Source organism: Sitophilus oryzae, unplaced genomic scaffold (genome assembly GCF_002938485.1).
Source record: "Sitophilus oryzae breed Bouriz unplaced genomic scaffold, Soryzae_2.0 scaffold_1809_pilon_pilon, whole genome shotgun sequence".
Classification (NCBI taxonomy): Eukaryota; Metazoa; Arthropoda; class Insecta; order Coleoptera; family Curculionidae; genus Sitophilus; species Sitophilus oryzae.
The window spans coordinates 59,967-74,653 of record NW_022146512.1 but is presented as its reverse complement, the minus strand read 5'-3'; the positions used below and the strand labels follow the sequence as shown (position 1 = coordinate 74,653).

The following is a 14,687-nucleotide window of genomic DNA, read 5'->3' as shown; positions in this document are numbered from 1 at the left end:
GCCACGATTCAATTGAACGAACCGTATTGTAAGCAATGAATCAATTCTCACGACTCTTTGGAAGAACGATCGCATTGTGATCCGATTCAATTCTCACGATTCTTTTTTACGGCTCATCGTTCAAATCTTATGGATCCCTGCTGGCCATGATTCAATTGAACGAACCGTATTGTAAGCAATGAATCAATTCTCACCACTCTGAACGAACGATCGCATTGTTATCCAATTCAATTCTTATGATTCTTTTTTACGGCTCACCGTTCAAATCTTGTGGATCCGTGCTGGCCACGATTCAATTGAACGAACCGTATTGTAAGCAATGAATCAATTCTCACGACTCTTTGAACGAACGATCGCATTGTGATCCGATTCAATTCTCACGATTCTTTTTTACGGCTCATCGTTCAAATCTTATGGATCCCTGCTGGCCACGATTCAATTGAACGAACCGTATTGTAAGCAATGAATCAATTCTGACGACTCTTTGAACGAACGATCGCATTGTGATCCAATTCAATTCTTACGATTCTTTTTTACGGCTCATCGTTCAAATCTTGTGGATCCGTGCTGGCCACGATTCAATTGAACGAACCGTATTGTAAGCAATGAATCAATTCTCACGACTCTTTGAACGAACGATCGCATTGTGATCCGATTCAATTCTCACGATTCCTTTTTACGGCTCATCTTTCAAATCTAATGGATCCCTGCTGGCCACGATTCAATTGAACGAACCGTATTGTAAGCAATGAATCAATTCTCACGACTCTTTGAACGAACGATCGCATTGTGATCCGATTCAATCTCACGATTCTTTTTTACGACTTATCGTTCAAATCTTATAGATCCGTGCTGGCCACGATTCAATTGAACGAACCGTATTGTAAGCAATGAATCAATTCTCACCACTCTGAACGAACGATCGCATTGTGATCCAATTCAATTCTTACGATTCTTTTTTACGGCTCATCGTTCAAATCTTATAGATCCGTGCTGGCCACGATTCAATTGAACGAACCGTATTGTAAGCAATGAATCAATTCTCACCACTCTGAACGAACGATCGCATTGTGATCCAATTCAATTCTTACGATTCTTTTTTACGGCTCATCGTTCAAATATTATGGATCCGTGCTGGCCACTATTCAATTGAATTCTCACGACTCTTTGAACGAACGATCGCATTTTGATCCGATTCAACTCTGATTCTTTTTTACGGCTCATCGTTCAAATATTATAGATCCGTGTCGGCCACGATTCAATTGAACGAACCGTATTCTAAGCAGTGAATCGAATCACACGATTCATTTTTAATACTCGTTTAAATGAACAACTCGTTCAATCTTTGCCCACCTCTACTATACACCGCTATACACCACGAATAAACAAATAAAAAATTCGTTCAGAATTTGATTCTGCGTCTGTGTACGTACCAAGGTTCATAAACATACTTTGAAAAATATCAATAACTAGCGTGTACCAGCGACTTCGTTCGCGTCGAATTAATCATTTGTAATGATGATAATAAAGCAAAGCAAGAATTTCCATTAACATACAAACTGGATAAAATTTTCTCACATATATCTCAGCATGAGAAAAAAACAATATGGCGATATTATTATATAACTTGGTAATATTTGAGGGGTAGTTTATTCTTGTTGGAATTTGACTTTCGAAAAATCCGTTTGCCAAAAATAAGCTTTTTAGGTCAAGCAGTGTAAGCAGAATCGTGGTTAAGAAATTACCCAACTTTTTGGAACACCCTGTATGATTTTTTTAAAAAATTCAAAATATGTAAAAAAAACAGAAAATTATGCTTGTCCAAGCGTTTTCCCGAAAGACTAACCGTTTTTTAAATAACAAATATTGTAATATTTGAGGGGCGTTTTCACCCTCTTGGAATTTGAGATTCGAGAAACCCCTCCTTACCGAACCTCTACACCCCACAGTCAATACGTTTGCCAAAAATGAGCTTTAAACGTCAAGCAGTTTAAGCAGAATAGTGATTACTCAATGGTCATATTTTATGAAACACCCTGTATAAATTTCTAAAAAATCTTAAAATATGTAAAACAACATAATAAAATATACGTGTTTAAGAGTTTTTCCGCAAAACTAACCGGTTTTTAAATAAAAAAATATTTTAATATTTGAGGGATAATTTCACCCCCTTAGAATTCGAGTTTCGAAAAATCCCTTCTTATCGAACCTCTACACCCTAAAGTCAATCTGTTTTCCAAAAATCAGCTTTTTACGTCAAGCGCTTTAAGCAGGATCGTGATTAATCAATGACCAGAATTTTCGAAACACCCTGTATACATTTTTAAAAAATCTTAAAATATGTAAAAAAACAACATAAAATATACGTGTTTAAGCGTTTTTTCGAAAACTTGGCCGTTTTTTAAATAAAAAATATTGTAATATTTGAGGGATGGTTTCACCCTCATGGAACTGGAATTTCGAAAAATCCCTTCTTATCGAACCTCTACACCCTAGAATCAACCTGTATGCCAAAATTGAGTTTCTTACGTTGAGTGGTTTGAGCAGGATCGTGATTAATCAATATGTCAGTCACTTAAGGATTTTATATATTATTATAGTATAGATTGTTTTATGTTTTATGAAGATTTCAAAAAATCGAATTTATTTTCGCTAAAATTACATAAAACAAAGTAAATGCAAGAAGAGTGAATTCTAAATGCAATACTTTTTCCTTAATTTCCAGTAAATAACCGTAATAAAATCAAAAATGTGTTTGTTTTTCTAAATGCATTACTTTATTTCGTCAGTGGATTTTTGAACTAATTTTTTTCTGCACATTTAAAGCTATCTCAGAATTAAATTATGGTAATACCGCAAAAAATATGCAATTCTTATTGATTTGGGAATGAACAATGTGGCATAATAAATGCGTCAAATTTTAATCTAAAATATATTTGGCATGGGCAAAATAATAGTTAACGTACAACATTAAGATAAACTATTGATAATATGCACTTAAACGTATTGAAAAGGAATGTATAATCGATTGTGCTACATAGCAAAGTCACAAATAACTAAAAAATAAAGAAAAATATATAACCTAATCTTACATCTATAAATAATTATCACATTCATACCGAATTATTAAACAAATAGTATATGGTGAAATTATTTTATCTCCCAACCGTTACACTGTCTTATATAAGTGTTACAACAAAATCTTGCAATTTTATAGGAAATACTGACAATTATAACTTTAATGTAGATTTTAGCATTTCAAAATCTTGGTTGTTTCTAACTTACTACAATCGGTTTTAATATTAAAATATGCCTTTATTATTTAGTAAAAGATACGTATACAAATTTAGTAAATCATTATAAAACCTATCTTTAATCAAATCATTAATACTTCTTAACTGTTTAACAAGAAAATACATACAAACAAAGAAAACTATTAAAAATATAATAATTTAAATGTTATACAGCCATTATTGAAGAAATATCCTAGCATTACTTTCATATCACATTGTTTTTTTAATAAAATAATAAGAAAAAGCCTGAACAAAGTATAGATTAGTACCATAAAATACGATTAGTATACTGTATTATAAAAAAATATAATTAAGCTGGCCACAACATAGAATTTTCATCTTAACCTCACTTTATTTTGGTTGCTGATAATCACATATAGGTACTTATTTGCCTATCTGTAATTGTTAATAGATTGTTTCCTATTAAATATATAATGTGTAAAATAAAAAAAAATTAAATTATATATGATATGCTTTAAATTTTTCAGCAACCAAACAGAGTAAGGTTGATATCAATATGCAATGTTATTGCTTGATTAAAGACATCTATGGTAATACAGTGTTTGTTATTGAATATTAAATACAAAAGTATATTATGATATAGTTAAACAGTAACATTGGCAATAAAAAACTGAGTATTTAAATTTTAAACTTATAACTGAAATGTTTTACTGTTGTTAGGTTTAGCGCATAAGACTAATATTACATATTAGAGTATTTATAAACAGCTGCTTTAGTATTATTTTACAGTTTTAATAAAAAAAATAATAAAAAACTAAGAAACCCAAAAAGAAAAATTCTATCATAAAAAAATGTGTTTTATGGTCATAAAATAAATCAAATTAGAGTAGAAAAAGCGACTTGAAAAGTTAAGTCTTTAAAAAAAATGAAAAAAAATGAAGAGAAATAAAAATAGTTTTTCCTAGCATGGTATTTTAATACTTTAAAAAGTTGTTGTGCTCACACTACGATTAACTTTCTTGCCAATTAGTCTGGAACTCATCTTTGTCAAAGTGGGAACTTTCATTGGATCTTTCGCTATAGTTTTAATGCAAATTGTTGCTTCCTAAAAGGTAAAAAAATTGTAGTAAGTATTTTATTTTGTGTGGTGTTGTAACAGGGTTGGCAATCATGATTTTTATTTAAATCAGATTTTTTTTATTTTAATAGAAAACATTTAAATCGGGTTTCAAAATAATTAGGACTTATTTCCCTTATTAAAGCCCTGTCCTAAACGGTTAATGGCAGTTTTCCCAGCACTTATTAAGGTTACTTTAAGTTAGCTAGGTGTAGCTTTGAATGTGACTTCATTGGTGACTTTTAGAGTAACCTTAATTACTGTCCTCCATTCATGCAGTTGTGCAGCTCTGAACTGTTCAAGAACGCGATACTCTCCCTCCATTCAATTGAGTCATAAAGTTCAGAACTGTTCCGCGCCATATCACCAGTCTATCGCGCACAGCTCCTTTCAGAACCGTTCTTAGTAGCCCAGGGCGTAAAGCTCTGGAACTCGAAATTCGCGAATGGAGGACAGGAAATAATAGTCTAAGAGCTAGCAACGTTTTCGAGAAAATATTTTAAGACGTCTGGCTCTGTGATATATCTTTTACTATGCTCTCTGGAACGGCATGCGGCCTGTCTGGCTGTCGATACCCGTTGCGTTCACTACTGCGCATCGAAAGAAGATCCTATATTTTTTTATTAATTTAGTCCTATAAATTCTAGTATTGAATATAAATCGAACATGTCTCCATAGCGCAGTGCGTAGAGTTTCCGACCACGAACCGATGAGTTCGAATCCGGGTCAGGTCAAAGACTTTTTTATTTTATTTTCGTTGATAATAAAAATATAGGATTTTCTTTCAATGCGCAGTAGGGAACGCAACGTTTACCGGCAGCCAGACGGGCCGCATGCTGTTCTAGAGAGCATAGTAAAAGATATATCAAAGTGCCAGACGTCTTAAAATACTTGTTTTTCCGACGTTGCTACCTCTCGTGCTATAAGTGCTGCGAAAACGGCAATAAGTCTTCATAACTCTGCCCGATACCGATAACATTAACAATTCTAGGCGCGTGTAATTTTTTCACAAAGTATTAATTTTTGTCATTTTAACGCTTAGGCATAGAAGTAAAGCACTTTTACACCTAAGCACAAAAGTACAAAAATATATTAAACTGATATTAAGTGTCAAATTTAACAAGTATACAAGGTATTACCACAGATTAGATATATTTTATGTATACAGATAAAAATCTTGTCCCTAATTCATGGTACGAAAATTGTTTTTTATGACGATGAGCAAACGAGTAAAATTTCCTGTGCGCAAAAATAAACTCGCGTTTAAACAGCGTAATAACTGGGCCGGTCAGGCGCTGTGCACAATTTTAGAGGCCATAAGTAGTGCGCGACTCCGAAAATTGGAACCACGAAAAACAATGCTTTTGGCGATAAGTTGATAATCTATGGTATCACTTTTGATATTATTTGCAACGTTTGAAATTGATTAAAAAATGATTTGTAATGTTTGAATATAGTGTGTTCTATTCGGAGTAAAAATGTAACTCCCTGTAACGTCGGAATAGCTTTACGCTGATCCGACAAACGTACAGCCTCGTCAAAAAAAGTATAATTTTTACTCCTAATAAACCAATACACTATTGTTCGGAAATAGTCTTATATCTAATGTCAAAGTGTAAAGTACTTACTGCAGATCGAAATGACGGTAGGAATTTAGAAAGAACTAGAAGATAAATTGGAGAAACAACAATTTAACAACATATATTTTCTGTGACAACGATTATATACATAGATTCTCGGGAATGAAGATATAATCTCTATATCAGAACCTAGTTCTGCACTAGACTTTGCGAAACATATTCGAACGGCGGATTTTCGTCAGTTGTACATAAATTTCAAAATAAATCCCTGCGGAGAGGTCTAATGGATTTACGAGGTCTAATGGATTCACAAGAAATTACTTCAAAAATCGGTCCAACATTTTAATTGATGAATAGATATAGGATATATCTGTTATAGAAATATTTTTCATAGTTTTCTAGGACAAATAATATAACTTTTGCAGTTATATTTTGATTTATTATAAAGTTTTAATAAAGTTGATTTTTTTATTTAAATCACACGATTAAAATTTAAAAAAATCACTTGATTTAAATCAAGCCAACCCTGTGTTGTTGTAAAGATAACTCCAAAATATATAAATTAAACTTACTTTTAACTGTTTGAGCAACATTTCATTTCTCATCTTCTCTGCATTAAGTTCCCTGGTTAAATCAGCTTTCGTTTTGCTACCGTCTGGATTTAAAGCTCTGTGTTGCAATAACTGTATCGTGCTTGGCCTTTCTGTGGGACACGGATGAATCATGCTCCTGCATATAAAATGATTAAGTAATTAATTTATAATAATTTATTACTAATTTTAAAAAAAATTCTTTATTTTCGAGTCATACTGATGAGAATAAAGTATGAAGATCCATCTACACATAACGTTTTCCCTGTCAGTTAAAATGGAAGATCGTCTTGAGAACTGTCGTCAGTTTTCTGCCTTTAGTCCCTGCCCCTACGTTTTACTTGTCAGGTAAAAAGGATTAACCCTCAACTGGCGTGGTGGGGTCCAGCGGACCCCAAACAGGGTTCGGAAGTAGTTAATCAAGACGTAATTTACCTGATTAACTACGTGTAGTTTTTCTTCAAAAACTACGTCTTTTCCCGTTCATTAACTACATAAAAACTACGTTAATAAACTATGTATTTATATTATGAATAATTTTCCTTAGTATGAGGTGTAATAGAGATAATATGATGTAAATATTATATTTAAAGCCATATTTCTTCTGTTTTCTTAAATACATTATGTGTTTTTAAAGCTTCAACTTATCATAACCTCACCTCAAACCTTTGATATTTGAAACTTACATACATAGGTTACATAAACTACACCCTCTACATAAACTACATTAACTACATGTAATGTAGTTTATGTAGTTTTTAAAAGTAACATGTAGTTTTCCGAACCCTGACCCCAAGAATATTGGTGGCCCTGACCCCGAAATTCTTGGTGGCAAGCTCATTTCGCTCTTAAAAATTGACCAAGGCATTTAGTGACATGATCCAAAAAATAAAATGCTCAGAAGGCATGGTTCTGACCGTAAAATTATATTTTAGAAAAATTTAGACACGAAATTATTGCACAGGGTGTTTTAAAGTTATGGTAAAAAGCAACCCCTCGATTAACCCTGTATAATATGCCAAATACTGAAGTTTATAAAAAACTGAGTTTACGAATAAAACGTGATATAATTATATACAGCTTGCCAAAAAATCATTACAATAGAGCTGAAAATAAAAAATATAACACTTTAAATTTGACCAAAATTTTCTCCGAGTGTATTATGATTCAAAAAACCTGCCGAAAAAAAAGTCCGAAGTCGGAATTTTACTCATTTATACCCCCTTATTTCAAACTCTTTGTATCATTAACTGACTATATTTATTAATATAACTACTACTAAACTATAATTACTACTATAGAAATATTATTTTAGAAAATTGTTAAATGATATTATAGAGGATGTGGAAACAAGTTCAGGCCCATATCAACATCATTCTATTAGATGCACTAGTATATACGCTATTCTCCCTTATAATATAATAGTAAGGTAAGGTAATAATAGCAGGTAATTAAGAATTAGGCCCCGCCGCGCCATTTACCTTTAAGTTAGGGTACCAATATGCAACTGTTAAAGGCGCACCTGATTTTATCAAGTATTGTTCCTACCAGAGGGGGATAAAGTTTCATTGGGGTCTGTGTGGCACCACCATGCCAAGAATGTTTCATTATTAGGATGATGGATAGTCAAAAAAGTGTGCCTCACTGGGACGATAATTTTGAGGAAGCATTAATTGAGTGATTTGATGAACTTACAGAGGCTTAAGATCATCGAGACATTGATTTTTCTCCGAAGATTAACCATAACTCCGATTGAATGATGAATCTCTTACTTATAGAAGAGAGAAAACCGAATAATCAATACCAGAAAAGAAAGAGATGTGGTATATGGCAACCATATGTCAATGAAGAAATGACAAAAAAAAATCTCATGAATCAAATGTGCACGATCCATGTGCGGCAAATGCAGATCCTATATTAGCATGAACTATATTTGAAAAAGTTATGTACATTCAAGGTTTGCAGTTTTGTTGAAAATAATTTGTATCCATTACTTAAGCTTCACATTTCAGTTGTTTGTGCTTCTAATAATATGGTAAAATCATAAAATATATATATGTTCTTAATTTCTATGGGTTTCTTAGCAAAGTTATATTTCTGTCGTCAAAAATTCCTAAAAAATGTGTTTTCCTTTATTTTTGTGTCCGTTCTTATTAATTGGTTGAAAATTAATGAAATTATTTGTTCACAAGTTTGAATATATTGTAAACAATGTTAAAATAACAAGCTTTTTATAAAATCTCATCATCATGAATTTTTAACTGAAAAAAATTGGGTTCCGTCGGACCCCAGCACGCAATAAGCGTTACAAAAATTCACCACGCCAGTTGGGGGTTAAAAACTAACGTATACTCTAAATCAATTCTAGCGGGAATACACTGATAGATACTTCAGGAAACATGGAGGCACCCTGTATGACATTATCCAAAGATGACTCAGGATGATTCCTAATTATTGTAATTAGCGTATTAGCGTTAATTAATAATTATATATTGCAATTTCAATGTTATACCAAAGAACCTTACACAAAAAAAAAATATTTTGTTTTTGCGCCGTTATTTCGTGATAAAATATAAAAAATTGTGGAAGTTATCATATACGATTTAAAGTTGAACTGTAACCTTCAATAACTTTCAACCGAGTCGATTAAATGAAAAATCACATCAGACCTTTTTTGAAGACCGTTCTATTTCCTAAAAGAATATGTATTAATTTTTACAATACACTATATATACATATATTTCGTATGAGAAGCACAAATACAAGATATGTGAATACATTCTATAAACATACACAGAGATAAGCATATATAAACAAACAAATAGTTGTAAAAGAAAAAAGAAAACATGCATGAGAAATATAAGGACTTAAAAAATATTACAAGTATATATAAAACATATATGTAGTCAGGGACAAAATTTACATTAAACATTTATATTGAGGTCATTTATCCAGTCAATTGCCGAAGAAGTAGCGCAAAATAAGTTCTGGATGCCCCCAGGAAAGGCTCTGGGTGGACATTCGTTCAAAAAGTGTTCCATCGTTTGTCGTGGAGCGCCATAGTCGCACGCTGGTGAGTCCTCAATTCCCCATTTATGAAGCATATCACGGCATCTGCCATGACCCACCCTAAAACGATTTAGACGATTCCAGGTATGACGAGGAAGGTCCATACCCGTGAGGGCACCCGATACATCGGCAACTAAGTTCAAGTTGCGTGTTCCCAGACTTCTAGCCACAAGCTCGTTCCATTTGGAGTGCATATTGTACTCGCTCTTAAGTTCGTCGTCCATCCAGATTGGGTTGCGAGATTTGAGCCGCTTAGAAGGAGGAGGATTGATAGACCGTTGAATAGGTAAGCCGTCTTGGGTGGAAGCCTTCATCCACTCCTTTTGTGCCATAACTGTTCTGCGAATTTGAGGGGGGGCAATATTCGCCAGGATCGGGAGCCATACTGTTGAGGTTGATCTTAATGTTCCAGTTGCAACTCTCATAGCTTCATTGAGCTGCACGTCGATTTTATACGTGTGGTGACTTTTGTACCATACCATTATTACACTGATTTGTTAGAACACAATAAAGTATCAAAAAAAAAATTTCCTGTGTTATTTAAATGGGAAATAGAAAATCACAATGAAACACCTTTTAATATTAATATTAAGATCTCTCAAACTTTACCAGGATTTTTTCTTCATTTTCGTGAACGATATTTTCACGGTAATTAAAAGATGTGCACTCTAGTATATAAATATAAAAAAATATAGATTTTATTATTATCTCTTACCTTATTAATTCCAAAAGGTCTTTAGTCAGTTTTTGAGGTAAAGGAGGTATTTGACCTTCCCTAATGGCATGCCATTCAGGCCCGTTCTTAGGTAAAGGTCCCGCACCTGCACATTCTAGCGCACTTAAACCAAGAGCAAAAACATCTGCTTTCGTAAGATGGCTATAATCTTCATGTAAAATTTCATTAGAAAGATAACGGCAATCTCCTTCCTCAACCTATTTATAAAACAAACATTAAATATTAATTAATAATACAAAAAAGAAAGCTAAATTATGTAACAAAGCTTACTTGTGGATTGGATAAACTTGTTACATGACCTAAATCTCCAATTTTATATGTCAGTTCCTCTTCATAAATTGAATTGTCATCCAGGTCTTCGAATCCATCATCGGCAGAATCATAATTCGTTAAATTAACCTAGAAATTACACTTACATTAATGAAAAACAATCTTCAAGAAAATATATAAAATACCTTTTTTTCAATCGATATAAATATGTTTGCAGGTTTAATATCTAAATGAACCAATCCTTCAGAATGAATATATCGGAGACCTTCAGCAACATGAAGAAGCATCCTCCTTAACTCTACCGCACTTAAAGGCTCCTTGGAAACTTTATCAGCTAAAGAGCCTCCATTGCAATACTCATTTTGAATAATCATGTGATTATCTTCCGCCCATGCTGAATAGTAACGAACAACATGCTGATGTTTACCTTAAAATGAAAAGAACCATTGTAATATAATACAGGAAAATCACACTTTGAACTTACCTAATACTGCATGAGCATAAACTTCATTTAGAGCAGTTTTCTCAAAAGCACTACCAGCAACAGGCCTCGTAGATTTCTTTATAGCATATACACAACCGTCTAATCTATTTACACATTTAAAAACTGATCCGAATTGACCTTTACCTATTAACTCGAGTTCAAGAAATTCTCTATGATAGCGAGGAATATTACTCTCCTACCAAAAGAAATGAAATTATACTTATGAGTGAAATTGTTATTATAGATTTATATACCTGTAAGGCGACTCTTTTAGTTGGCTGTTCAATATCCTGATCTGATGCATCAGAGTCGTTTAAATCAAAATTGGGAGGTTTTATTTTTGGTGAATCTGATCTGACAGATCTTGGACGTTTTTTTGACAATAACATTCCTAATAAAATCAAATATAATATATTATATTAAAGTGTACATCAATTATACTTCATAAATACAATATTTTTATACCATATATGATCAAAAAGTTTTATGTGCACAAGACAGTCATGTTATATCCCATAAGAATTATTGTTTAACTATGATCTATTGACTTTTTGATCATATTTGTGCTCTACTATAAATAGTCTGTAAATAGTAATACTCTAAATAAATATAGTACTACAAAAAAAACATTAACATACAGGTTTTGTTATCAAAATTAAACTATTAATATTCCAGAGTATATTATTATTTTATTCCAAAGAATTTTATTTAGTTATCATATTATATGATATATAATTTTACATATAAAATAACAGATATTTTCAATTCATAGCCATCGCTGATGCCATTTTTTTTTCAATCATATTGTATTTATAAGTTAGAATTCAATACATGGATATTTATAAAACTTGCTACTATAGGAAAAAAGTTAATACAATAAAGTTGATCAAAAATGTACAAAAATCAGTTAACCTGTTGAAATTATATTGCAGATCATATTTGATCATTTATAGCGTTCTAAAGAAACCATAGCAAATTGGACTTTATGCACAAAAGAAATGGACATTTAAAAATTCAGGAATTCATTACTCAGGATACCACTGAGATTAAAGTAATATAATAATCTTATTCTCATAGCTTTTATATGTGTGATTATAAGGTAATAGTAAAATCTTGGCCATTTGAACTTACAATATATTTCCATTATATTAAAACATTTAAAAATAAATGTTTTTTAATATGCTATAAAATAAACATTTGAAGATATACCGTGGGCAACTGAAGTTTGTTCTTATAGACTTTTAGAATACTATAGAGTATGTAGACCGATGGTACATAATACGTAGTCACTCTACGTACTCTATTGTATTGTATATGCAAAGGCATATTCATTTTTTGCAATCACCAATAGTGTATTTGTCTTGTCAAATATGATATTGGCTTATTCATATTTTTCCTACTGCTTTTATTGCTTACCATTGGGTGTAAAAGGATTTACATTTGCAGCTGGTTTATCTTTTTCTGCATAAGCACTTGGTACAGGTTTTGGCTTATCACCAAATAATCGGCTTCTAGGCAGTGGAGTAGTACAATTTGATGATTTTTGTATAATGGTTTTTGGAGTAAGGGGGCTGTCAAACAGTCTCAATGCCCGGACTCTTTTGTAAGGTGGACTAAAGCTGATTTTTTGGGGAGCTGGTGTTTCGTTGTTATTATCACATTGTGAAAAACCTATTTTCCTTGTAGTATGTGGACTAGGAGGACTTACGTCGCCTGATAACTCAAAAGACATATCTCCACAACCTGATGAATTGAAATCCTCAACTTCTATATCTCTAAATTCCGCCTGGGTATTATTAGAACTAGACATTGTTGTTATATCAGGTATCCCTTTTGATACTTGTACGTTTATACTTAACTTTTAAATAACAATCACTTTTTAAATATAACTTTCAGCACCACAATTAAATAAACATACGCTAAACTTTTCTCAATAACGGTTAGTTGATTGATTTGACGCTTTGACGCATCTGTTTTTAACCTAACCAATGAGAAAACGATTTTCTACGTCATTTATCATTGGTCCTCTTCTATTGTCTTCCTGTGTTAAAGGGTGGGAAATTTAAATTATAAATATTCAATATGTTCAATAAATATGCTTATTTTTTGATTGTATTGTTTCACAAAAAGGGTTCATGGTAATTACCGGGTTCATTTCACGAAATAGTCCATAAGGTGGACATTAATAAATATACATTATTTGATAATATACAGTCCTGTTTATTATTTCTGTTTCTGTAGATATTTTTTATAGCATGTCATTTAACTTCTATTTATGCATAGATAAAAGAAAATAATCTTCTTATTTATGCGACATCTAAAAACTTTTGTAGTGAATAGAAATATTTATTTACTTACACTTTTCCTGTATTTTCTTTAAGGTCATTTTACAGCCAGCACGCAGGTATATATTTAATGTATATGTCATTAAAAACAGGAAAAAAAGTATTTTCATTTTTCAATCGCTTATTTAAAATACCTATTTTCGGTAATATTTTGCATTTTAAATACAAATTTAAAAGTATTTTCTATTTTGTATTCTCATATACTCAATGAAATAGTTTATTTGTCCCTAATATGAAACACATGACTAATTAAGGCCACAGAAAAAGTTTATGAAAGACACAAATTTGACAGATCCTAGTTTGACATCTTGTTCTATGATCTTGTTGATAAACATCTTTAAATATTAAATTTATTTATAATTAAATTTTATAAAACATTGTTAACTTTTGTTTTTCACTTTAATCAAAATGGCTTGAAGTACTAATATTTTTGTTGGGTATTGATACATTCTCGAATATGTCATCTCAGTTTTCAAGACAAAATGATAAACCAAAAAGATTTTCTATAGATGATGCATTCGAAGAAGAGACTGACGAAGCTATAAAAGTTTATGGAATAACAACTCCTACCTCAGAGGAAAAATTGGGTCAAGGGGATTCATTAAACATAGCTTTAAATAACACAGGGTATGAACAACTTAGAGACTATAAAAAATGCATTAGTGCTGCTCAGATTTCAAAATTAAACTCTAGATGTTGATAATTTTTTATAGTACTGTATTTATTTAGATTATTATTATTTAATTATAGAGGGTATAAGACTGTAACTGATGCATCGAGAGATAGCGACTCTCTCATTCAAGATTATTATGATTGTTCAAGTCGGGAAAATTTCCATAAATCATGCTTTAAACATCCAAAAGTAAAAGAAAACTGGAGAATGGTCTTAGCAGCAGCAACATTACTGATTATTGGAGCAGGACTTTTAGTCACTGGTACATTCACATTAAGTGAACCAAATTCAGGTTTACAGGCCTCCGTCTTTCTTCTTGCAGGTCTTAAAATTATTATATGACTTAATACTTTTTTTAATTGCAGCATTATTTTAGGATTTATTTGCTTCATACCAGGGGCTTACCATGTAGTCTATATTTATCTTGCAGCTAAGGGTAAGAGAGGTTACCATTTCCATAACTTACCATTATTTACATAAATAATGTTGAAAATTGTCAAATGTAGGTGATTAACTAGTTTTATATGAAGAGCGCAATGGAAAAATGAGAATAAATTCTTGAATTAATA

The 14,687-nt window shown here is 31.8% G+C and overlaps 2 protein-coding genes across 2 annotated transcripts; one reads left to right on the top strand and one right to left on the bottom strand.

Moving 5' to 3' along the window:
• Window positions 1–2,919: 2,919 nt before the first annotated feature.
• On the bottom strand, window positions 2,920–13,369 carry LOC115883097 (wee1-like protein kinase). Its single transcript, XM_030901379.1, has 8 exons — window positions 12,517–13,369; window positions 11,355–11,491; window positions 11,101–11,296; window positions 10,802–11,043; window positions 10,617–10,745; window positions 10,326–10,543; window positions 6,524–6,680; window positions 2,920–4,359 (listed from the first exon to the last, which is right to left on the bottom strand). Exons 1-8 carry the CDS (start codon window positions 12,908–12,910, stop codon window positions 4,237–4,239), a joined length of 1,596 nt encoding a protein of 531 aa, XP_030757239.1. The 5' UTR covers window positions 12,911–13,369; the 3' UTR covers window positions 2,920–4,236.
• Window positions 13,370–13,731: 362 nt separating this feature from the next.
• LOC115883098 (transmembrane protein 134) lies at window positions 13,732–14,687 on the top strand. Its single transcript, XM_030901380.1, has 3 exons — window positions 13,732–14,072; window positions 14,196–14,440; window positions 14,495–14,687. Exons 1-3 carry the CDS (start codon window positions 13,903–13,905, stop codon window positions 14,596–14,598), a joined length of 519 nt encoding a protein of 172 aa, XP_030757240.1. The 5' UTR covers window positions 13,732–13,902; the 3' UTR covers window positions 14,599–14,687.

What these genes read in the sequence shown, in the direction of transcription:
- LOC115883097 (XM_030901379.1), bottom strand. Translation starts at nt 12,910, where the DNA reads ATGTCTAGTTCTAATAATACCCAGGCGGAATTTAGAGATATAGAAGTT. An exon ending in TTATATCGATTGAAAAAAAG is followed by an intron (nt 10,746 to 10,801) that starts GTATTTTATATA and finishes TGTAATTTCTAG; the next exon opens with GTTAATTTAACGAATTATGA. An exon ending in GACCTTTTGGAATTAATAAG is followed by an intron (nt 6,681 to 10,325) that starts GTAAGAGATAAT and finishes TTTTATATGCAG; the next exon opens with GAGCATGATTCATCCGTGTC.
- LOC115883098 (XM_030901380.1), top strand. Translation starts at nt 13,903, where the DNA reads ATGTCATCTCAGTTTTCAAGACAAAATGATAAACCAAAAAGATTTTCT. An exon ending in ATAGCTTTAAATAACACAGG is followed by an intron (nt 14,073 to 14,195) that starts GTATGAACAACT and finishes ATTTAATTATAG; the next exon opens with AGGGTATAAGACTGTAACTG. An exon ending in CTCCGTCTTTCTTCTTGCAG is followed by an intron (nt 14,441 to 14,494) that starts GTCTTAAAATTA and finishes GCATTATTTTAG; the next exon opens with GATTTATTTGCTTCATACCA.